The sequence below is a fragment of the Staurois parvus genome, unplaced genomic scaffold, assembly GCF_062004578.1.
Source record: "Staurois parvus isolate SC_StPar_1 unplaced genomic scaffold, SC_StPar_1.0 ptg000019l, whole genome shotgun sequence".
Classification (NCBI taxonomy): Eukaryota; Metazoa; Chordata; class Amphibia; order Anura; family Ranidae; genus Staurois; species Staurois parvus.
This window is the reverse complement of record NW_028317815.1, coordinates 12,877,437-12,902,662: the sequence shown is the minus strand read 5'-3', so window position 1 is coordinate 12,902,662 and position 25,226 is coordinate 12,877,437. Positions and strand designations below refer to the sequence as shown.

The window sequence follows — 25,226 nt, the reverse complement described above, 5'->3', positions numbered from 1 at the left end:
CTATGCAAATCGCACCAAAAGTAGTACATGTACTACTTTAGAAATTGGTGTGGCTCCAACCAAGTCAAAACCACACTGATTTGATCGTTCTAATTGCAGACAATAGGGTGCGACTTGGCATACAATTTGCAAGACGTATGGCATGCAAATTGCATGCCAAGTTGCATCCAATGTGACCGGGGTGTTATTGTCTGATATCCTGAAACATTCTCTATGCTCTTGGTAGCCACATTTGATGTCTTATAACTCACTGGATCTCAAGTAGTTGTACTGTTGTAATGTTACCATAATAATTTTAGTGTTTTGGAAAATACTAATTGTATATAAAACGTATTATTATGTAATTTAGCTTTGTTGGAATTATTTGTTGTATCTTTTTTCTTTCTTGTGCTTCCAGAGATTTCAAGTTTAGGCTGGGAATAAGATTTCTCAGTCACTGTCACTTGCAGCTGGCATGCATTGTTTCTGCATTGTTATATAATTTTGTACATACCATTTAACCTCCCTGGCGGTATGATTATTTCAGATTTTTGGTGCTGAAAGCGGTACCATTTTTTTGCATGGAAATATGTATTTTTTTTATTGTAGGCTGTAATTTTTAGGAAAAACTCACTGAAATCTGTCCGAACAAGAGTCTAGTAAACATCCCGGGTATGATAAAATTTGAAACACAAAATCATAAATTATAATTTAATAAATAATCATAAAAATAATATAAAAATAATAAAAAATTTAATTCAATAATATAATCAAACCAAAAACACTGAAATGTGAAATAGAGCGCCAAGTTCTCACATTGCTGAGCTCAGTCGCAAAATCGTTTTCAGTTTCTGATGACGAATTTCCCCACGAATCATTATCACTCAATTCTGCAAGTGGTTCTGATTTACTATCGCTGTTCTCTAGCTGATCTAAACCCGCTTTTGACCTAAAGGGACACTTTTTGGACGCCATGGACATTTCTCAGTTTCCAGGCAGAAAGAACAGACAAAATGCAGGCAGGGCGCAGGACAAAGCACTAGGGACAATATGTATGTGAAATAGGTTGAAACAGCAATGTTTTACTGTGTAAAATGAAAAAAAAAAAAAATGACATTTTTTAAAATTTTTAAATTTCCCGCCGCCGGCGGCGGCGGCGCCCGTACGTCCCGACGTCACAGGGACAGGACACAGAAGCCGGATGCCGGCATCGGCCGGAGGAGATGGCCGGGGACGCTGCAGGGGACACATCGCGGGAGCGCAGGGTAAGGTAAGTGAAGAACACATGCCGGAGCAGTGCCGCATGGTATTCCCGAGTGTAGCTCGGGGTTACCGCTTTTGGTACTGAAATGTTACCCCGAGCTACACTCGGGAATACCGCCAGGGAGGTTAAAGGACCAGTCCACTCTAAATTTATATTTGAGCTACCAGTGGAGTCACATATAATTAAATAATTGGCATCCCATATCATTTGAGGACTTGAGTAGTAAGATCTCTGTGCAATAAATGCTGGTGCTATTCACACTTACCTTTACTTTTGGGGTATTTCTAGCCACCACTGGAGATTTCCAATCCTTTTGTTACATTGTTCAAATTGTAATAAAATAGTGTGTAGTAGGACCCCTTCTAAATATTGCAGGTATCCATTCTTGACAACTCAAGTACAGGCATCATCCCGGTACAACCACTTATGCCCCAGGCTGGCATATGGGGGTTTATTTACTAAAGCTGGAGAGTCCAAAATCAGACTCCCTTCTGCATAGAAACCAATCAGCTTCTAACCTCAGCTTGTTCAGTGAAGCTTTGGCAATGAAACCTGGAAGCTGATTGGTTTCTATGCAGAAGGGAGTCTGATTTTGGACTCTCCAGCTTTAGTAAATAAACCCCATGATGTCCATCCAGGGGGAAGTGGTAAGATCCCTTTACATTGGGATCCTCAGGAGAAATAACACTAAGGTAGTAAAAAACACACCCCAAGAGAATCAACAGTAAGTATAACACAAACCTAAACCCACTGCACATCATCATTTTTTATAACTATGCTTCTCTAACCTCAGGTTGTTAAACATTTTTATACATTCATCTACCATCATTTAAGGCTCAGGTCATCTTTAGGTTCCAGAATGCACACAGCTAGTGGCAATCATGTAGTCATTGTGGAACAAACAGTGGCTCTGCCAGATCTCTTAATACCTCATGCAGCCAGTAAACTCCCCAGCATGTTATCCTATGTGTCCATGCACACATAGGCTTTTATCAATGTTTTTTGGCAGGGATGTTGTCAGGTTGGAAAAAAACCCAGAACTACTGCGTTTGAAGAGGAGTTTGTCAGCTGTAAAAACACTCTAACACTGTTAAATGTGGCTAAACATGGCAAAACATGGCTAGGTGCATTTTTGAGCCTCAAGCATTTTTTAAGCAATGGACTTCAGCAATTTTCATTACACAGTAAATTCCTACATTTCCCAGTGTGGTGTGCTGCTCTTGCTTTCATTGTCTAACATATGTTGTGTATCTCCACGCAGGTGAAACATGAAAATGTTTTTATCTACGTGTAGCTCACATATGCAGTTATGATGGCCAGCTGCATATTTTGTCTCCCCGTAGATCAAACATGAACATTTTTTACTCTGTATGTAGCTCAGGTATGCAGTTAGCATGGCCAACTCCATAGGTGTGGTCCACCTTGACAAAACATGAAAGTTTTTTCCTCCACATGTAGCTCACATTTGCAGTTAGCATGGACAACTGCATATTTTTGGCTTCCCATAAATGAAACATGAACATTTTTTACTCTTGTGTGTAGCTGACATATGCAGTTAGCATGGCCAACTACATATTTGTGCTCCACGTAGATGAAACATGAACATTTTTTATTCTGAGCATAGCTCACATATGCAGTTAGCATGGCCAACTACATAATTTGGCTCCCCATAGACAAAAAGATGAAAATGTTTTATCTACATGTAGCTCACGTAAGCAGCTATGGCCAACTGCATAACTGTGCTCCACACAGAGGAAACAGCTCTCAAAATGGTGAAAAAACATTGACTTTTGAGGGATTCAAATTGCAAAGTGATGGGTTTTTTTTTTTGCTAAAAACACTTAATGCAGCAAAACGAGTATGCAAAAACACTGCAAAACCCATGTTTTTAACATGGTTTTCTACAGCTAACTCTACTAGTGTTTTTATAGGGTGCTGTGTGCATGAGGCCTTATACTTTTTAACAGCACCATGGTACCCTTTAGTAGTGGCTCTGTTCTACTAATCACAGCTTGGCTAAGCCTAGAGCAGTTGTAGGTAAGTATATTTAAATTTTAAACAGACAGCAAAAGGTTAGACTATTATTTTAAAAAGGGCATGTTTAGGGGCACTTTGGGTCTGTGTTAACTCTACAACTTCCATTAAAGGCTTACATATTAGTTTGGGTGGACAAAAAAAATAAAACAAAATAAAAAAAAAAAAACAGTTGAAAGGTCACTGCCCTCCTATAATTTTGCCACTTTAGCATCAGGGCAGTTAGGTCTTTCCTGGATATATGTTCCGGAGCTGCTTTTATGAACTCCACTAAGCAGAAGATGATTGTTCTCAGTAAAAGGGATGTTTGAAAAGCCTCATTATTTTCAGATGAATAGTAAAACACCTCTGCATGTGGCCAGCTTTAGACTACAACAGCATGTGTTCCTGTGTTACTATGCATAAGTGCTGATAGGACTACTGACAGCTGATGAGTGGATATGTCATCTTAAGTGTTGCTTCTTCTAGCAATATTTCTGTTAAAGAGACAGGCAGTGTGCAGTCTGCTAGATCCTGTGTAATATCTAAAGCAAAGATCATTTATGAAGGCAGTGTCTCTGTAAATGAAATTTACCAAGATAGAAATATTGTATGGTTGCTATAGTTGCTGACTTTCTGAAGATGCTAGTATGTTAAACCACCAACTTCATGTGCAGGTCAGGAAAGTTGTGGAAAAGTCAAAGATCCTTGTATACTTGTTCAGGGTCAGTGATTGAAAATATTGAAGCCAGAGCATCAGCATGACAGACAAGAAACTAGCAGTGGCATACTCTCATATTTTTATTGTTAGTTTTAATTTTAATAGTTTGAATGAAACTAAAAAATACAATTCTTTTTTGAATGATGTAGAACGATGTGCAACCTATGCTTGGCTTATTCCAGAACAATTTTTTATTCAGCAAATAATTTATTGCTGTCGCTTACCTGCTGACTTTTCTATCAGGGTACATTTGCATTACCTGATCAAATAGAATATAACATAATAATGTGAACATAATTAGGATTTACCGTTAAATCGCTGTATATAGTTGAATTTATTAAAGCAGATCATAACCTTGAAAGGCAAGCTGCACGTACAAGGCTCCATTCTCCTTCTTCTCTTCCATTTTTGGGTTTTTTTTACTGCTAAATTTTTTGGTTGTCTAGGCAAGAACGATGTTGTGCATGCTTGTTCAGATGTGCTGAAGGGCTCTTCCAGGCTTTAAGACCCGGCAGAGAACCTCAGCAAATTTGTGCATGCATACAAGAAGTGACACAGTCAAGAAGGTCTGAACCTCTTTTTCTGTGCATGCATGGGCACTGCTCAGGGCCCAAAGCATCTGTGCACACTCTTGACACTCAAGTTTGGCAGCGCTATAGGAGAAAGGCAGAGCCATGGCCATGGGAAATGAAGTTCCTCTTTAATGAATGCAAATCAAGTTGTGATTAACGTGTTTGTACTCTAACCCAGACTTGCATTATGTTAATCCATCCTGGATGGATAAATAAAGAGACACAGAGGGGAAAAAATATATTCTTTGAGAATATACTACTTTATGCTTTCTCTAATGCTACTTATACTTAGGCATTTGGCAACTTTATCATGGATGAAGGCACAAAATCAGTGCAGATTGACTGTTTTTTCTGCTTAGAAAAGATCTTATGACTAGAAACCTAGACTTTTGGTCATGTTACCAGCACTGATGAGAGCTTAGAGGGACAGTTTCACTACAAAAGGTGAACAATTCAACTCTTTTTAGCCATACCAGTAACAGAGTTTTGGAGGAAACCTGTATAGAGATATTAGTAGGCTGCAAATGCAGACCTCTTCTAAATTGTTAGTTGCCTAGCATAATTTATTGGCTTACAGTACTTTCACTGAAAAAGGTAATCCAAGCTTGAGTTTGGACTCTCTTCACTCGTTTCCTGCATGTTCTTGATCTTTGAATAAAGAAAAAAACTGAATTGAAAAAACTGAATTATATATAAAGTATATGGTATGCACATTGAATATATGAAATATATTTATTGTTCTCTCTCTTGTGTAAATGGCCCTAAAATTATTCCGATTTACTGTGAATGTTGACTAAAGCACAAGATCCCACCTTCATCTAGCTGGGCAGTCACTGGCTGGCTGGATGCTTGGTAGTAGACAATAGAGGAATGCCTTTCATAGCTGAGACCTCATGCCGAAGACAAATGTGTAGGCAGAAAAATTGAGCTATGCAAAACCAGCTTCTGTTGCTATTCCTTTGTTGATTAATCTTGAATACTCTTCCTTTTGTCCAATGTGTTTATTTTACAGCCATGATTACATTGGTGAATTCACTACAAGTTATCGGGAGCTTTCTAGAGGACAGTCACAGTTCAATGTCTATGAGGCAAGTTGTATTTAATTAATTATTTGGGGATAGAGGTCACATCTATTTTTTTTTACAAAAAGTGTTATGTAGAAAGAATGCCATTACAAAGACAGGCAAGTTCAGGATTCTTTCCAAAAAGTCTACATGGAGTTTGGTGGAATACTATATTTTTAAATACATTAATCCAGGAATGTTAGCAAGTTTTAAAACTTTAGAAAAAGTTAATGACTTTTTCTCATATGCAAAACAGCTTTCTGCAGACTTTAAAGCCCACCTTAATAAATTGGCATCCTGCATTACGATACTTCTCCATCCTAGCCCACCACCAAATTATTAAAACAAGGGAAGAAAGCAAACAAAGCTGCCATTGGACTCTTTATACACTAAGTGCAGAAAGCGTAAAAGTATGTTTTCAGTGTATTATTTAATACAAGACTATACCCCAAGACTATACACCTGGACAACAGTTTCAAGCAACTGAACAATAACTATTGTCCTTGTATATTAGATCCAAGTGCCCAAGGTTAATAATTTCAGAATACATAAAAATCTTCAGATTTCTGACCAGTTAAATATTAAGACTTCAGCCAATACTGTGACTACTACATTTTCTTACACTACAAGAACAATACAACTATAAAACAAGATTATTTTTGATTTGTAATCCCACTTCAGATTTATATAAAAATGCATCTTGGCCTGAGCTGATACAGGGGGTGAGAAAATCCTGCTTATGAGAGTTTGCAGTAGTCTCAGACATCACTAAATTATTCATTTCTATGAAATTATGTTTGTATCAGCAGATTCAAATCAACATCATGTCTTTCCTATGCTTTAATTGCTAGTCATCCGCTTTTAAACTTGTTTTTGAAAAGATTGAAAGCATTTTCCGTATGTGAACAATTATTTAGTCTATCTAGCTGTAGATAATTAAGATGTTACCATTGTGAGGGCTTCAGGCAAGCTTAGTAGAAACTCCACTTGAACTGTGTTTCACTGCAATAATAAGCACAGACTGTTCTAATGAATATGAAATATACTTGACAGAGAAAATGGTTTATTGTAAGATGAAATTTATAAATATATAAATTTATTTTTGAACGTGATATTTATAATTTGCTGTATGCTCTATTCACAATATGTATATTATAGGTGATAAATCCTAAGAAAAAAGGGAAGAAGAAAAAATATCTGAATTCTGGAACTGTAAGTAACATGATTGGTTGCATAATATATTTTCTGCTTTTTGTTGTTTCTAAATATGAGTATTTTGTTAAAAAAAGAGTAAAGAAAAACTGTCAGATCCACTCAATAGATCCAAGGAATTTAGGCAGGCAGTTCTGTTTACAGTTTGGCAAATTCACTTGTAGCAGCAAAATGGCACAAATTGCAGAAAAAACATATATTACTCAACATTGCATGATCTGCTGCAAACTCCACTTTAAAAACTTCTCCACTCATCCGTATTGTTAAATCTTTATGACTGCAACCAAAAAGTAAAGTACAAAAGCTGTTATCCTAATTTTCACTTCTAATTTTTATGTAACAATATGAGAAGGCAAATTACCAAAGATTTAGTATCTTAAACCAGACATACAGTATGAGAGGCTGTCATTATAATGCATTAATACAAGTTCCTTCAGTTTGGACTTCTTAGAATTCGTTAAGGAAATGATATTCCTACATAAAAAGAAAGTACAGCTTGACAATGTTAAAGGTGACTTTGGTCTGCAATAATCATGGAAGAAGTGTAAAATATTCAGAAAGGAAAATATATAGGATTAATAGGGGTTTAACATTAGTCCTAGGTTACAAGCCATATGCGTAAGAAGAAAAAGGGTTTTTTACACATTCTCTTTTTTGAAAGTGGGCCTTTCTGTATTAGCTTAAAATCTAGCAACAATTACAGTAGTAATGTTCCACTTAATGTAGCATGCTTAATTGGGATATCTTTTTTCTCGAATTTCTCTTTTACAATTTAACATTTGTCTTATGGCATTTGCTGTCCTAGCCCAGACATTGCTGTTCAGCAACTGCTGTCAAGTTGTACCTTCATCTGGAGAGTTCAAGTTCTAATATACTGGTTCTAACATAGATCTCTGAAGTCATTGTTAATTCAAGTTTTATCTTGTGCTGAGTCCTGGTGAAGGAGGAATGATGTTGCCTCTGAAATTGTTAGCTGTGTTTATAAGACTTTTTTTTTTTACAAACAATTAAAATGATGTTCGACTCATTCATCTGGTTTTGGTGTTTCTTTCTGTATGTTTATGGTTTGAAGTACTGTTTGGTGCCCATCAAGAAAATCCTTGCTGTGTGGGAGCTACCTCACCAGAGTTATTGAGCTTGTTTTAAGTTTTCCTTCATCTGACTACACATCCATGTCTAAAAGCTTCCAGTTCCTCTTTGGGCATGTTGTTCTATAGCCCAAACATCTAGCTAAATTAAATGACTAGCAATCTAGGGTAGAAAATGCATCAGTTTGAATTTGAACTCTGGGAAAATGAATCCTTGCAATAAATGTCAAGCATTTTACTGAATGAAATCAATTCATTCAGTTTGCTCAATTGTGATTAGCTGTGATTGACCACAGCTCATCATATGACACAGATGGGCTGTGATTGGCCCAGTCTGTACCATGAGATCACTGTGCCCAATCACAGCTAGCAACACAATTGTATACAATGGATGGCATGAAAGGAAGCTGTGTCCGAAGGACACAGCTGGTGACAGATGTCGCCATAGAGCGGTGGTGATCCGGGAGGATGTCATATGACATCCACCGGATTGACGAAAGTCCCGCCTGGCCATCATTTTACTATAGGCCAGGCGGGAATTGGTTAATCAGTGTGATTTGAAGTAGCATGATTTCAAACATAGTTCCTGCACTATTTTTGGCTGTTTCATGTGCAACTTGCATTGACATCTGTGCATGAAGTCGCACAGATGTCAGACAAGCCACACATGAAATAGCACTAATCTGCGGCTTTGAAATTGTGCTACTTCAAGTGAAGATGCATGATTTCAAAGCCACATTCAGTGTGAACCAGGGCTGACTGTCCTTGATGTAAACTATCACTTAAAAGTAATCCTTAACCTTAACATTAACTGTATCATGTAACATTAAATTACCCTCTAAATCCTAACCAGTAACACTACTGTCCTAACCTAAACCTTAGCTTGACCCTAACACTGAATTAATCACTAGAATGGCATACTTGCCTTATGAAGCCAGAAATATCAGCCCCAGATGTTACAGAGCCAAATAATGGACATCAGAAGTAATTGCCTTGTGATGCACAATGTTAAAGTCTAGCTAATATTAATCATATTGGTGTTAGGACCCATTTTGTGAGGAGATACAACTGTAAGATAATGCTGTGTTCATGTCTAATTGTTTTTACTTTACTTTTAGGTTACTTTGCTTTCTTTTCTAGTGGAAACAGAAGTTTCATTTCTTGATTATATTAAAGGAGGGTGAGTAGTGTTTTTGTGGATTTCCTTTACATGTGTATAGATAAAGTGAGACATTTTTCACAATTTCTCCAAAAAGTGGGCATATCCACCCAGCAAGAAGATTCTGGTTTTGCTCCTACTACCAGCACACTACATTCTACAGCCATCTGATTTCCCTGGAAAACACATTTTCCAAAAGTTTTGCTTGCTTTGCTTGAATAGCCACCTTCAAACTGAAAAAAATATAATTTTAGAATGCCTGTATCATGCAGGAATTTTGATGAATTTGAAATACATTTTTAAGTTGATTATCATTATGATTATAATGTATGTAAGTACATAATGTTTCCAATATGCTACATGAGTTCAACAAGGCTAAAGGTATTTTGCTGCATATTGTAATTTGTAGTCAGTGTCTGCTGTACCTCACTGCAGTGCCCAACAATAGTCAGCCAACCATTTTTCCATTGTGGCAATGTTCCATTGAAATATACAAGTGGTGGGGAGAAGCACCTTAGTACTTTAAATTGTAAAGCGGCTACGCACAAATGAGGTACCAATAACCCCTAAAAGTCCGTGATAAAAATATATAGAGTGCAGCGCGAAACATTTATCGAAAATCATAAATAATCAATCAGTACAAAAAGTCCTCCTGCAAATAGATGTAAGAGAATGGGTGCTCAGGTGATCAGGTGACTTGATCCTGGTATCCGTGCACGTATGTGATAAAGAAATGCGTACTCACCAGACCCGCATAAAATATGCGCCTTTGTATATATATGGTCCAGATGTCATCCGGTAATGGGTGGTCCTCCCTCAGCTGTATGTAAGGCTGGTGGTCCACTCCCCCTTAGGGATCCCCCTAGTGTGAGGTATGGTCCGGATCCCGGTCCCTCCGGTATATCCAGGAGTAGGTCTGCAAATTAAAGTGCTCCCCCACGTCTGCAACGTTTTTATGCCTTGTCTTCAATAAACCCTAGTTTGTTACCAACTACTACACTATGGGAGTATCTTTGTTACCCCCTGGGGGAGCACTTTAATTTGCAGACCTAGTCCTGGATATACCGGAGGGACCTGGATCCGGACCATACCTCACACTAGGGGGATCCCTAAGGGGGAGTGGACCACCAGCCTTACATACAGCTGAGGGAGGACCACCCATTACCGGATGACGTCTGGACCATATATATACAAAGGCGCATATTTTATGCGGGTCTGGTGAGTGCGCATTGCTTTATCACATACGTGCACGGATACCAGGATCAAGTCACCTGATCACCTGAGCACCCATTCGCTTACATCTATTTGCAGAGGACTTTTTGTACTGATTGATTATTTATGATTTTCGATAAATGTTTAGCGCTGCACTCTATATATTTTTATCAATGTTCCATTGAAACCCTTCACCACGTTTGCCACTTACTGCACCTAGATTTCCAGGAAAGTAGTCCATGTGTGATTTTATAGTCACTGTGAAATTTATGGTCTTAAAGGTTTGCCAATCAACTGAACTTGGTTTGGTGCTTTGTAGTTCACAAGATAATTCTCAACAATATCCTTAAAGGAGAAGTACAGCCAAAGCTTGTTTGGCTATACTGCTCCTGTGTGTCACAGGAGTGCAGTTCGTTCTGCAATCCTGTGACCTGTTTTCAGCTGACAGAGAGCTAAAGTCTGCTATCATCTGACATCATAGAGTTACCCAAGCTGGGGAAAGATCCCGACCATATGGTCTAGATCCACCCAGGAGCCTGGACTAGTACCTGGCTCATCCTTTCAGTGATCCACTGAGAGCCTGAGCCAGGCGCTCCTGCCTCCTCCACAGCTCAGCGCTGCAGTGAGCACGGGGGGGCAGAGCAGACAGCGATAACTGACAGTCACAATTCTCTGCTCAGAGCAGAGGAGGAGAACTGAGCAATCAGCGATGTTTGATCGCTCAGTTCTCAGCCTCAGAGCCAACAGGGAACAGATGCAGCACCAGTCATTGTCATTGATAAGATATCAGGTCTGTGGACCAGAAAAAATGCTATCCTTAAAGCGGAACTTCACCCTAAAAGGGAAGTTCTGCTTTATGTCCCTCTCCTTCCTCCTCTACCACTTTTGATATGTCTTGTTTTTTTGGGGGGGAGCGGGTGCCTAGTTTGGTCAGGTACCTGTTCCCACTTTCACTGAAATCGTCTTGCCGATTCCACTGAAGTTTTCTTCCCCCTCCGAGCTCACAATCTCCAGGACCATTCACACACTGCAGTGAGGCTTACGCACGTGCAGTGAGGAGTTGGCTGTGAAGCCACAAGGAGTCATAGCCAGCTTCTCACAGTAAACATGTGTAAGCTGGGAACCTGCAGTGAAGAACTGGCTGGGTTAAGGACAGCACTGGATCCCTGGACAGTTAGGTGTTATTTTATTAAAAGTCGACAGCTACGGTATTTGTAGCTGCTGAATTTTTTTCTCAAACAGTCTGAAGAACCTCTTTAATCTTGGCGTCATTTTTTCTGGGAAACCTGTCTGAAATAATGAAAACTTTTACCTTCCTTGTTCACTGCTTGTCCAAAATGTTTCATTAATCTGATTTTTAAATGAAGTGTAGACAAAAATATATTTGTGGGCCAACAAGTGGTTTATGTGCCACATTTTTCTGTTCTAGAACCAAAATATTTCTGAGTGACATTTCTTTGATCATGTAATGCAACTTTCTTGCATGGCTGTCCCATTTGCTGCTTTCAGATCTCCAGACATATTCCAGTTGAACTTGGTATACTGGATATGATTCCAGGTTTTTGTATGTTTCTTTCATAAGTACAGCATAGTCAATAGGTATTGAAGGGTGTATATTGCCAATGTGTAACAAGACTGCCTTGATAAATCAAGAAAGAGGCACCATTGTAGTAGGTCATGCTGAACAAGCTGTGAGTCAAAGCTGTGAACAAACTGTCAATGTCAGTAGAGAAAAATATAGGTTGCCATTGTCAACCTGTGCAAAGAAATAGGTTAAATGATCTTGGAAGATTATCAACCTGTGGAAAGACAGACATTTTTATGTAAGCAAACCCCATCCTTGCAGTACTGAACTCAGCAGTTCTGCTTATGATTTGGACAAACCTAAATCTGGCCATAAATGGATTGAAATTTGGGCAGTTCGGCAGGGTTCAGCTGAATTTCAATCCATCCATGGCTATTCCCATTCAAGAGGAGTCAACCTAGTGTTCTATTGACCCAAAAAAAGGAAAAATTTTCAATCAAGCCACATATACACAAATGAGGAAAATATCCAATAAAGTCCACCAAGTGAAAAAAGTCTCTAAAAGGGAAGCTCAAATCAATTATAGATAAGCATAATCCCATGCAGATCCCACAAGAAGCCAGTGCTGTGAAGAAATCCTTGCCACCGGAACACACACACTTCTTTCCAGAAAGACTGGATCTCAGACACCATGAGATATCGCTTCAATCTGTGAGGCTCATCACTGCTGTCATTACGTTTGCTCTATGGCTCCATCAAACTGGTTCCTTTATCACCTCACATCAGCATTACAAGTGGTAAGTATTTATAAAAAAGAGGAAGAACAGTACCTCATAGTGCAATCTATAAAAACAAGATAAAATATATTTTGCTTATACACTCACATGTGGATATCAGTAACTCGCATTGACAGAAACAAAGATGGCGCTACTGGAACTTCCACCTATGTGCACAATTACGTCACTGGAAACAAGTTTCACCCAATGTTTTTTTACACAACTGTCAGCATTAGGGAAAGAAGATGGGCCAACAAAGTTTGTCCTAATGTTTTACTCCACTCACACAGGACTGTTGGAAAATTTGTTATCAATCAGCAGTTGCAGCCAATTGGCTGCAGTAAAATGCAAAAAGGTCCAGTACACACATATACATAGAGTGCTATATACCAATACCACAAAAAAAAATATTATGATCAATTAATTAAAGTCCCACACCATATAGTGTGCAAACAAATTCTCCTGGTGCTTCAAAGAAATCTTCATGCTAATTTTTTATTTGCTCCACCACCTTGTGCCATTAATTAACAGAAGGTCTTGTTCTGTTTACCTGGAGCTATATATCCCAGTGGGGTTCTCCTCTGTACTTTCCAGATATCATCCCAATATGACCTTAGCCCTCAGCAGCACATCATCATGTACCAAGGAAAATAAATTCACATAGTGTAGTAGTTTTATTAAAATCAGACAATATAAAAAACAGGTATGCATTCATATGATGCAGTGCCCAATAACTTAGCACTAATACACTCAGCTGTAATGTGTCACTGCCGCTCTGCAGCGCCAGCGTGCGGGAGTGTATTTACACTTTAAGGGGCGCTAACGCATAATTGATAATTTTTCACAAATTTTGGTATTGAGTTAAGGTTGGAAATATACCTAATTTTTGGTAAAGGTTTGATAAGGGTAGGCGCTCAGTTTAAATTTTCTTTCAATTGGATGCAGTACTGTATTGTGACAGCAGAGGGATTCCGCTGTAAGAATACAATACTAGAGCAGGGAAGACACCTCGAATGTGTGGATGGGAGAACCCATTCATTTTTTTTTTGATCAGCGGGCTGTCTGATTAAGAAGAAATTATCGATGTATGCCCAGCTTAAGTTATGAGATGAGGCTTACCAGACATACACATTTCAAAATCCTGATCATTGTCACTGTTTGTGCCTTGCTCGTGCATTGAAGCATCTTCGTGTGTTTTGTTCAAGCTCCATTTCTCTGGTGGCTTTGGTTTTGGCTGATTGTCTTCATGTGGCACTAGTCTTATGGCTGAAGGCAGATTGTGGTATTCAGTTAATTTCTTATTTTTAGCAGAGAAACCAACAATGACATTATTCAGACAGAAAAACAGCCTGTCACGTGATCATTTTTTTTTTTGCCATATCATTAGGACAGCAAACAACATTGAGTTCTAAGTTCTTCTGAGTCAAGGTCCAAGATTGACAGCACATCTTGCACAATGAATGTGAGGAGCCCAGGCCTTGTCTCCATCACCAATCTTACAACCAAAATATAGTGCATACGCTTTCTTAACAAATCCAGTCATGGTGCGTCTTCGCAGCTTTAACATGTACTTACCACAAATGTAGCAGAATGTAATATGGCTGGTCCGATATTGGCAAGACATTTCTGCTGTGACAATCATCCTGCTTGTTATAAAAATTACATGCACATAGACAATGGTATGCCTTGAAGCAATTACATCAAAATACATGGAAAATGATATCAATGAAATGAGAAGCATCTGTACACGCAAACTGCTTTTATAACCTTTCCAAGTGACATCACTCCAGCCTTAGCATTCCTAGGCATGCCTAAATGGTACCAGTTCCACAAATGTTATGTAATATGCCCTGAGTGCATACCAGGACATGCATGGCTATGCAAAACATCTTAAAACAAAATCGAAAAGTAGATTTAAAATATAATATAAAATATATGTAGGAAGAGAATGCAAAAAAATAGATTCCAATAAAATTATACATAATAGATTAAATTACTGGTTATTTTTGTGATTAGTAGCCAAAATCCTATTGCATACCTACATACAGTGGGGCAAAAAAGTATTTAGTCAGCCACCAATTGTGCAAGTTCTCCCACTTAAAAAGATGAGAGAGGCCTGTAATTGGCATCATAGGTAGACCTCAACTATAAGAGACAAAATGAGAAAAAAAATCCAGACAATCACATTGGCTGATTTGGTAAGAATTTATTTGCAAATTATGGTGGAAAATAAGTATTTGGTCAATATCAAAAGTTCATCTCAATATTTTGTTATATATCCTGTGTTGGCAATGACAGAGGTCAAACGTTTCCTGTAAGTCTTCACAAGGTTGGCACACACTGTTGCTGGTATATTGGCCCATTCCTCCATGCAGATCTCCTCTAGAGCAGTGATGTTTTGGGGCTGTCGCTGGGCAACACGGACTTTCAACTCCCTCCAAAGGTTTTCTATGGGGTTGAGATCTGGATCCTGGCTAGGCCACTCCAGGACCTTGAAATGCTTCTTATGAAGCCACCCCTTCGTTGCCCGGGTGGTATGTTTGGGATCATTGTCATGTTGGAAGACCCAGCCACGTTTCATCTTCAATGCCCTTGCTGATGGAAGGAGGTTTGCACTCAAAATCTCACGATACATGGCCCCATTCATTCTGTCCTGTACATGGATCAGTCGTCCTGGTCCCTTTGCGAAGAAACAGCCCCAAAGCATGATGTTGCCACCCCCATGCTTCACAGTAGGTATGGTGTTCTTTGGATGCAACTCCGCATTCTCTCTCCTCCAAACATGACGAGTTGTGTTTCTACCAAACAGTTCTATTTGGGTTTCATCTGACCATATGACATTCTCCCAATCATCTTCTGGATCATCCAAATGCTCTCTAGCAAACTTCAGACGGGTCCGGACATGTACTGGCTTAAGCAGGGATACACATCTGGTACTGCAGGATCTGAGTCCCTGGCGGCGTAGTGTGTTACTGATGGTAGCCTTTCTTATGTTGGTCCCAGCTCTCTGAAGGTCATTCACTAGGTCCCCCCGTGTGGTCCTGGGATTTTTGCTCACCGTTCTTGTGATCATTTTGACCCCACGGGGTGAGATCTTGCGTGGAGCCCCAGATCGAGGGAGATTATCAGTGGTCTTGTATGTCTTCCATTTTCTAATTATTGCTCCCACAGTTGATTTGTTCACACCAAGCTGCTTGCCTATTGCAGATTAAGTCTTCCCAGCCTGGTGCAGGTCTACAATTTTGTTTCTGGTGTCCTTCGACAGCTCTTTGGTCTTCACCATAGTGGAGTTTGGAGTGTGAATGTTTGAGGTTGTGGACAGGTGTCTTTTATACTGATAACAAGTTCAAACAGGTGCCATTGATACAGGTGATGAGTGCAGGACAGAGGAGCCTCTTAAAGAAGAAGGTACAAGTCTGTGAGAGCCAGAAATCTTGCTTGTTTGTAGTTGACCAAATACTTATTTTCCACCATAATTTGCAAATACATTCTTTCCAAATCAGCCAATGTGATTGTCTGGATTTTTTTTCTCATTTTGTCTCTCATAGTTGAGGTCTACCTATGATGCCAATTACAGGCCTCTCTCATCTTTTTAAGTGGGAGAACTTGCACAATTGGTGGCTGACTAAATACTTTTTTGCCCCACTGTAAGTGTTCAAGAAGCAAATCTTTGTTGGCCAGTGTTTTCTAAAACCTCTACAGAATTTAAAGGTTGCCTTTAAGTATGTATACTTACAGTAACTAAAAAAAAGTACCATCTTGCTCTCAGCCTCCTCCAAACTCAAGAATCTTTTTTTTTTTTTTGCTGCTGTAATCTGAATTACAGTTAGAGGGAGGTTGCATTCATTCTCAGTGGTCCTACTGTGTGTAGGAATGTAGCCACTCTCTTTTGCTCATTCTAAGATTCGCTGGGGACTGGACCAGCGGTGTATTTACCGTAAGGCAAACCCACAGAGTAGATTACAAGGAGGCAGAAACACACAGTGAGAACAGTATCTCTAATCGCAGAATTAGTAATCTACTAATTTCAGAAAAAGATTATGGCACCTGGGGGGGCAGGGGGTGGACCTCTGCAAAGAGACAACTGCTTCCATACAGAGAGAAAGGGTTCTTCCATGTAGTTTGTTGGCAGGAGACAGGATTTTCTACTCAATCTGTGACTGCGTTTTAAAGAAAACTAACTGACTTTTGTTTTAGTGCATCTGAAATACATTGAGGTGTTTTAAACTGAATGTTCACTGGTACTTTAATGATGCTTGGAAATTTAACATACTGTGGATTGTACAGTACACATTTTAGTTATAAGGGACAATACCGCAGACGGGAACTTGATATACATTAAAAGACTTTCACTACAAATCTCATAATTAATGTATTACTGTGACTTCTAGAAGGGCCTTCTAGACACCATTCTCTGCATGTGCTCAAGTACACCTCTTTACCATTTTATAATTGCATCCAATATTTGTAGCTAGCTAGTCTTTTTTATGTTTGTTTGTGCTCTGTTTGAAAAACTATCACTCCAAATGGCATCATTTAAGTGTTGCTCACTAAGCATATTACATTTATGAATGTAGTGTTCCATTTTAAAATTGATGCATTTATAAAAACTTCAAACATTTAGTAATAAGGACACTAAAACATTATCCAGGATCCTTAAAAATGGCTCCCAAAGCAAAGCACAACACATACAGGCTCAAATAATTGGCTTGGAGGATAAATGGTTGTATCATGTTATGTGCAGGCTGGAAGGAACATAATATTTTATATGATACCAAGTATAACATTACCACTAATATAAAAGATTCTTCCAAAAGTAATGTTTGAGGTATAGGTGGAGTTTGGTGGGATGAGTTACCTGCTGGTTTTCTGTATCTCTTAGGGTTCCACCAAAGTTCCTGGATTTCTTCCTGTCTAGCATGGATTCTCATTCCTTCTACAATTTAAAACTCCAGCAGTGAGAGTGTTAGCTGTGTAAAATGTTGGCATGTTTCAAAACCTAGAAAATCAAAGTTTGAGATTTCACTACTAGTTTGAGAGACATAAGACCCTTTTAAGGTATTAAGGGTCAACCATTTAATTTAACATTCCACCATCTACCACAAACTGAATATTCTGTTTTTGGGGATAGATCCATAAAGCCCCTTTGTTAAAATTTTGGTCAAACAGGGTAGGGGTCTTTTACAGGTTAAAATAAATGTTTTTTTTTAATTTATCGAGTCAGCTCTTATCTTGACTGCTTCAAGGTGATGAAAAATGATTTCATTGATTGTCATATTAGAGTATGTATATTATTGTTCTTTACCCCCTTCAGTTTGTGTATAAGGATGGCTACAGTATAGATGGGCAGATTTCTCCTAGAAAGCATGGGAGGTATGTTTTTGTCCTTAAGAGTATAATCAAAGTTCTGGGATTCATGATGATTCATCCTCTTCCCAACAATAACAGCTGCAGAAAGTAAAGGATCAGACCCAATCGGGTGAAGATTTTCCATAAAGCTAGAAAAACTCTTTGTGCTAGAATAATCACTTACACAAATGAAAACATCTTAAAATCAGAGACACCTAATTGGTTGTTAAAGCCATTTGTGGCAGTTTATGCCCCCCTCCCCCGTCCCAAAAAAAAAACAAAACAAAAAAACATTGTAAATAAAAGCTTTGGTATACTGCAGTTGGATGAAATATCTGTTGATTGGATTTAAAGTTTTTGAAGTATACCCAAAAATCAAAACCTTTTCTGTGCATGAGTAGCTTGCTTTGTATCTGTGAATACTCTGCCTGCTGGTGTCTGTGTCAGATCTAGTTACTGTGTAGCTCTTCCCTGCAGACATCTAGACTGAGACCCAGGAATTGTGGGATATGTGATTTCTTCACAGGAAATGTTATTTCTCAGACTACAGACAGAGGCTATGCATTGACCTGTGCACAGCCATGCTGAATGCCTCATGTCTCAACGTTATTAGAAACTGCTGACAGGAATGTGTAGATTTACTCTACTATAGGCTGTGCATACAGGGCATGAAACTAAATGATCAACCACATCTTATGGAGGTGAGAAACACAAGTGCAGGTAGGAATGTTTACTATGCCTTTAAATCTCAGTGAGTTTCCATTAGGGAGATTTCCTTTACACAAAAGGAAATGAGAGGAAAAGCTTCCAAAATGGGATAAATCTTCTCTTAGAGTTATCACAGAAACAAGTGTCCCATTGGAAGGTTCCCCCTTCTAGTTCTTGTTTTTTTTCTCTCTCATTTAAACTCCCTAGATGGGGCACAATCCAAAATACAAAGCTGACAGGGTTCTAATTCTTGCCTTCTCTATCCAAAACTCAAAAACAAATTTAGATACACTTTAACCAATCCTCATATTTTTTTTTTCCTTAAATGTAGGCAGCCGAGACATACATTGTGTATGTGAATGTTTAGGTAGGATGATTACTGATTATGATTAAAATGTTAGTAACTTATGTATGGGTAGATAAACCGTGCATACAATGGTGAAAGGTTAATCAGTAATCATGTACAGTAGTGATATTTTTCAACAAGCCTTTTCTTTAAAACAAGCATTTCTGAAAATGTACTGTGTGTGTGTGTGTATATATATATATATATATTCTTAATCCTTTACAAGATTTTAGTGGAGCATACAGGTGGACACCTGCATGTTCTGTGAAATCTGCATTTATATGCATAATGAAATGTTGACGAGTGATGCAGAAAACCCTAAGGATAACTGTGAAGATCATTTCATAGTTTACACTTTCTCACACTTAATAACATTGCATGTATATAGCAAACACCAAGAAAATATAAAAACCCCATTGTCTGCACTAATTACTAAAATGGGGGAGCAGATGGTAAGGGGGATTGGTGACAACTTTCAAATCTACAGTCTTGCTGTGTTGTTAACGTACAGCTTCTGTTTTTTTTATAATCAGGGTGTTAGAGACTTTCATTGAGTTTACAAGGTTCAAGCATATGTTAAACAGATTGTGTATAGGGCTGGATGTGTACTGCTTGATCCATAATGCATCTGCCTTGGAATAAACTTTTCTGTTTTAATTAATAGAAAAGACTTGTCATCCACCTGGTTGTAAGCATTATAGCAGAATGCTGCCTTTAAGGGAAAACTGTACATCTATGGAATTGTAGCATTACTGTTAGGCAAAGCAGTGTGCCATACACCCCTCTAGTAACAAAACCCCTCTGGTTGTATGGCACCTATTCTAGTTCTGGAAGCATTAAAGTAATTTGGTTCTCATAGAAGTTACAGTTTGCATATTGACACCACTCTAACACCAAACATGTCATTGTTGTTTGGAAAATAGCACTGGTTTAGGTTAGATAACATGGCACTATTCAAGCTGTAACACTGTATTGATTCTACTTCATACAGAGGGAAGTACAGGTCAAGAAAATGTGATCACTTAAGTCTAAAGCAGTCATAAAGCATAGATGACACTAATATACTGTAATGCATTAAAAAAGTAATGAGTTTAGAGGTAGGCCAGTGGCCATTATAACTGTTTGACTTTTTTTCTATCTTTTGAATAGAGTTCATTTAAAATATATTATTGAATCCTTACAGTAACTGAAACATCTCTTCCTTTAGCCCAGTTAGAACAGCATGGCATTAATAACATCAATAAACCAAATAGGTCTATGGTACATTTTAAATTTGATATACTGTAATAGATAATGAGGCACAAGTAGGTAGGTGATACTGAACGATGAAAATTACAGTAATTAATAGCAAGATATCATTTCAATGTTCCCTGTAAGTTTGTATCATAATCTTTATTATGCTATAATAGCAGTGCTATTAGAGCCCCAGGTAAGCTCACAGCAGGCTTGTAGTGTCTCCAGATGACATGCCAAAAGCCTTTGTGGCATTTTCTTCTGAGCTCAGAAAATGAAATAGAGCATGGAAAATATAATTGTTTTGCACAGTTTTTGTCATTACAGGCTACTAAACGTCTACCAGCTTTACCAGTCTTTTCAAATGAATTCTGGGAACTTTTGTTGCCATATGTAATGTTAGAAAATATGTCTAGTTAATAATGATTTTAAATATGTATAAAAAGAAATCACTAATGATAAATTGAAGTAGAATTTCTGCAATGTAGATTCAGTTTACTGCACAAAAATGTAATCCCAATTTGTAATCATTAAAGCGGACCTTCAGTCGTTTTTGTAAAAATTAAAAGTCAGCAGCTACAAAAATGTTAGCTGCTGACTTTTAAAAAAGAGACACTTACCTGTCCCTGGGTCCATTGGTGTCCTTACCCAAGGGGGCGCCGTGTACCGGCATCTTAGCCATGGGCACCCAGCTGTGACAGCTTGCAGCTTCACAGCTGGGTGCCTGCTGCGCATGTGCGAGCCATGCTGCTCACTGTGATTGGTTCTCCAGTCTTCTGGAACCTGTGCAGGAAGGGAGGGGGAAAGGAGCACTTCCGCTCAGATCGCCTAGGCGATCCAAGCAGAAGTGGGAGCGGGTACCTGTCAAAATCAGATACCTACTCCCCCCCTTCCCAAAAGATCACCAAATGTAAAAGAGGAGGGGGGAAGAGGCCTTAAAGCAGAACGCCTTTTGGGTGGAGTTCCACTTTAAGATTTTATTTGCAGTTACACATAGACAGCACTTATGCCCTGCAAAGGTCTGTGGTTCTACATCCTAGTTACATAGAAACACTTTATTCACATGTGTCAGAAAGTTCCTCTGCTACTAAAGTCTGGTCTCTACAACACAGCATGGCATAGGCAAGGCTAATACTTTCTTTAAAAGCATTTTCTCGGACCGAGGTCATAAATCATTCTATAGCAAACATGTTGTCTTATAGCTGTGGCTGCATTATATACATGGTGCACATATAATAAAATGACAGTCATTTGTATTTTATGTGAAATAAGCCTGCAGCGAATATTTAGATGCATCATGTGTCTTTTGCCACAAGGCAATGCTAGAGGCAGTAATGATAGTAAATCGTTGCTGCCTCAAGGTGTGCCTCATGGCTAAAGATACCTGTTAGCCCTGTCCCTGACAGTCACCTCTAGCTTGGAAAGTTGACAGTGAAACCTTCTTCTCCTATCACATTAAAACAGCTAAATCTAACCCTCTATTGCCTTTTGTCAGCTTGACTTCACTAAATCACAAGCTGCTAAAGAAAGCTATTTTTTAAATGCTTATACAGTATGAAAGCCAGCTTTACCTTCAGTCTTACACAATTGTAAAGGGGATGTAAAAATGAAGATAAAAATAAGCACTTCTGAGAATGTAGTTGATACATACATATCCAGTACACTGGATGGTCATAAAATCATTATTTTCTTGCTAAATGATATTTTTTTTCTTGTAATGAGCATTTCTCAAAATATTATCCTGCTGTAAGCATTGACTTAACGTTGAATTGCTGCATGTAGCTCTAGTTGACATTAACGCTCCATTCACTTAAAGTGGTTGTAAACCTCAGACTTGAAAAATGAACAAAGCACATTCCACTATAGTGTGTACTTACCTGAATCCAAAGTATAAAGTCTGGTTCTTGTCTGATCTCTCCTCTGTCTGCCATCTGCATGACTCACTTCTAATAGATTAAGCCAACACCTCAGCATCCCATAAGAAAACCTGCCTCCATCCAGCACACAGCAGATGACTCATATCCTCAACTCCTTGTTTCTCTGAGCCTGTAAAGAACAGTGTGTGTCACTTTCTTTCAATCAGCTATCAGATTACACTCAGCTCTGTGCTCTAGCTCTGAGGTGTGTGTGACATCAGATCCCTGCCCCCTGCTTTCTGCTGCTGAGAACAATCCTTTCATTTGTGTGTTATAGAAGGCTCTGCTGGACAGATGTCTGAAGAGTAACAAGTACACATTTTGTAGGAGGATTTGTTTCATGTCTGTGTATCATCTGAGTCTAATCACTTCATTGGTTATTTGTAAGGACCTCCGGAAGATTTACCCCCCTTCATGACCAGGCCATTTTTTGCTGTACGGCACTGCACTGCTTTCGCTGATAATTGTGTGGTCATGCAACACTGTGCACAAATTACATTTATACCATTTTTTCACACAATTAGAGCTTTATTTTGGTGGTATTTTTTGCGCTATAAACGAAAAAAGACCAAAAATTTTAGAAAAAAAATATTTTTTACTTTTTGCTATAAAACATACCCCATTAAAAAAAATAAAGTTTCTTCATAAATGTAGACCAAAATGCATTCTGCTACATGTCTTTGGTAAACAAAATTCCCAATAAGTGTATATTAATTAGTTTGTGTGAAAGTTATAGCATCTCTAAATTTCAGTATATATACTGGAATTTTTATTTATTTATTTTATATTAGTAATGGTGGCGATCAGCGACTTATAGCGGGACTGCGACAGGCATTCTGACACTAACTGACATTGGGTGGGAACTGACTAACTGCCATAGATATCTCCAGGGACACTAATACAGTGATCAGTGCTAATAAAAAGCACTGACACTCTACTAATGACAATGGGCAGGAAGGGGTTAACATCTGGGGTGATCAAAGGGTTAACTGTGTACTGTTTTGTGCTTACTGTTTGCTCTTTTACTAGGAGATGTGCTGCTTTCTGTCTGGCAGAGAGATAGAAAGCAGCACATCCCTGCTGACAGGAGAAAGCTCTGCGTTGTTTACACTCAGATCTCTCCCCTGTCAGCTGCTCCACCAATCACCAACCGCTGGCTGGGACCCACTATTTGACATCTCCGGGAGCCAATGACAGTGCAGGTAGGGCAGCTGAAATGCAAAATCACGTATATTTTTATTTTTTTTTTTTGCTCAGAGTGTCCGCCCTGAATCAGTAAAACTGCTATAGGGCAGCCAGGAGAAGGTTAAACGAAGTCTTGTAATAACTCACTACCCAAAACTCATTACTGAAAACTAATAAAAATGCCTATGGCATTCACATGTCAGCCACATTTTTTTTCAATAAATCATGCTATATTCTGAGTAATTCTAAAAAAGGATTGTTCCAAAACCTGTAGTTATTTAATTTAGTATGTATAAACTGATGTTCACACATTAGCCTGTAGATGCAATGTTCTCATTAATTTAAGCTGATGTATTACATGTTTCCTTAGCCCTTTGTCAGTAAGGTTTTCTTTGGTACGGAGGGTTACTGTTATCTGCTAAACATAGAACAGTGAACTCTTGTTCTTGTTGTTAGGTCAGCACTGTGTAACATACACCCACTCCTTTAACAACAGTCTTTTTATTGCAGGAATTTCCTTGTGGATGTGCTGCAGTCTGTTTACCTTGACTGCATTTAATTGTGTAGTTGAATATTTATTTATGGTCCCTGCTTAGTAAATTAAGATGGATGCAGCATTTTGTATTTAGTGACCTTTGCATGGACGCAGTTTGTGGTTAGTTCCTATAAAGTATAATTGGGCATATTTTTCTGATTATGTATTGCATTTACTAAAGGGCAGTCTGTGTTATATAAGAGGATGTGCTTGTCTGATTGTAGTTAATTAAGCCGCTACATTTGATTGCTGAGTGTTCAGACAGCCATGCGGTTAACTAGCTGACCTTCCTAGTGACCCAAACCCTTGCTATTTTAAACCATGGAGTTTTTTTTTTTTTTGAATTACATCTTTTGGAAGTCTTAGTCAGTGTAGATAAGTACAAGTGTTGAGAGTGGATCAAATGTGAGCTCAAAAAGGCTGTAATTGTGCTGCCAGGTCTGAAGCCATTATAAGATCCCCCCGTTAGAGAACTGATGCTTGTCTTGCCAGAGGTGACTGGCTCTAAAATGGCATGGTGTTAAAAAAGATGTAGAAAATTAGCCTTAAAGTGACATTAGTACCTTTTATGACTGAAGCCTCCATACAGTGTCCATTTATATTAATTAATCCTGACAGTCACTGCAGTTATTCCAATTTTTCAGTCTCTCAAAACATGACGTAAGGAAATCTTTATGTTTCACTGTAGGAATTTGCAAAGTTTTAGCAAGACATAAAACTGAAAGCATTTGCAAGTATGCATTTTTATCAAATCCAGAGAAATGTACTATAATCTAAATAACAAAAGAGTTATGAAGCAAATCTACCAACATGGATTATGTTATGTGAAATCCACAATTTACAAAACTCTTACCTTATAAACTATACATAAGGGTAGACTCAAGGTGAGAAGTTGCCCTCTGGCATATACAGTGAGAAACAGAAGTATCTGAACACCCTGCGATTTTGCAAGTTCTCCCACTTAGAAATCATGGCGGGGTGATTTCCTGAATTTTTTCTTTTAATTCTGTCTCTCAGAGTCGGAATGTACCTACAATGTGAATTTCAGACCCCTCCATGATTTCTAAGTGGGAGAACTTGCAAAATCACAGGGTGTTCAAATACTTCTGTTCCTCACTGTAGATGGGTGCGAGTGCATCAAAATGTAAATCTGCTCCACAGTGAAACCTAATATAATAGGCTTTTGATGGAGTACCTGCAGTATTTTTTTTAAATTTAAATTTGTGATATTTTGTTTTCGGTGCTCTACTTATTCTCTGCACTTCAGTTTGGCTTGTGCTCTTGATTTCTGCTCTGTTGGCTCTGCTCCTTCTCTGCTCCTTCTTTGTTCACAACTCAAACTTTGGCTTGTTCTTTGAAATATGAAACT

General features: G+C 38.4%; 1 protein-coding gene across 1 annotated transcript in view; it reads left to right on the top strand.

Annotated features, from left to right (window-relative positions):
* CPNE8 (copine 8) overlaps positions 1-25,226 on the top strand; it is a 325,161-nt gene that overhangs the window by 247,614 nt on the left and 52,321 nt on the right. The window contains exons 11-13 of the mRNA XM_089684926.1: positions 5,562-5,637; positions 6,772-6,825; positions 9,032-9,093. Coding sequence (XP_089541052.1) covers positions 5,562-5,637; positions 6,772-6,825; positions 9,032-9,093 — 192 coding nt within the window. The remainder of the gene's footprint in view (positions 1-5,561; positions 5,638-6,771; positions 6,826-9,031; positions 9,094-25,226) is intronic.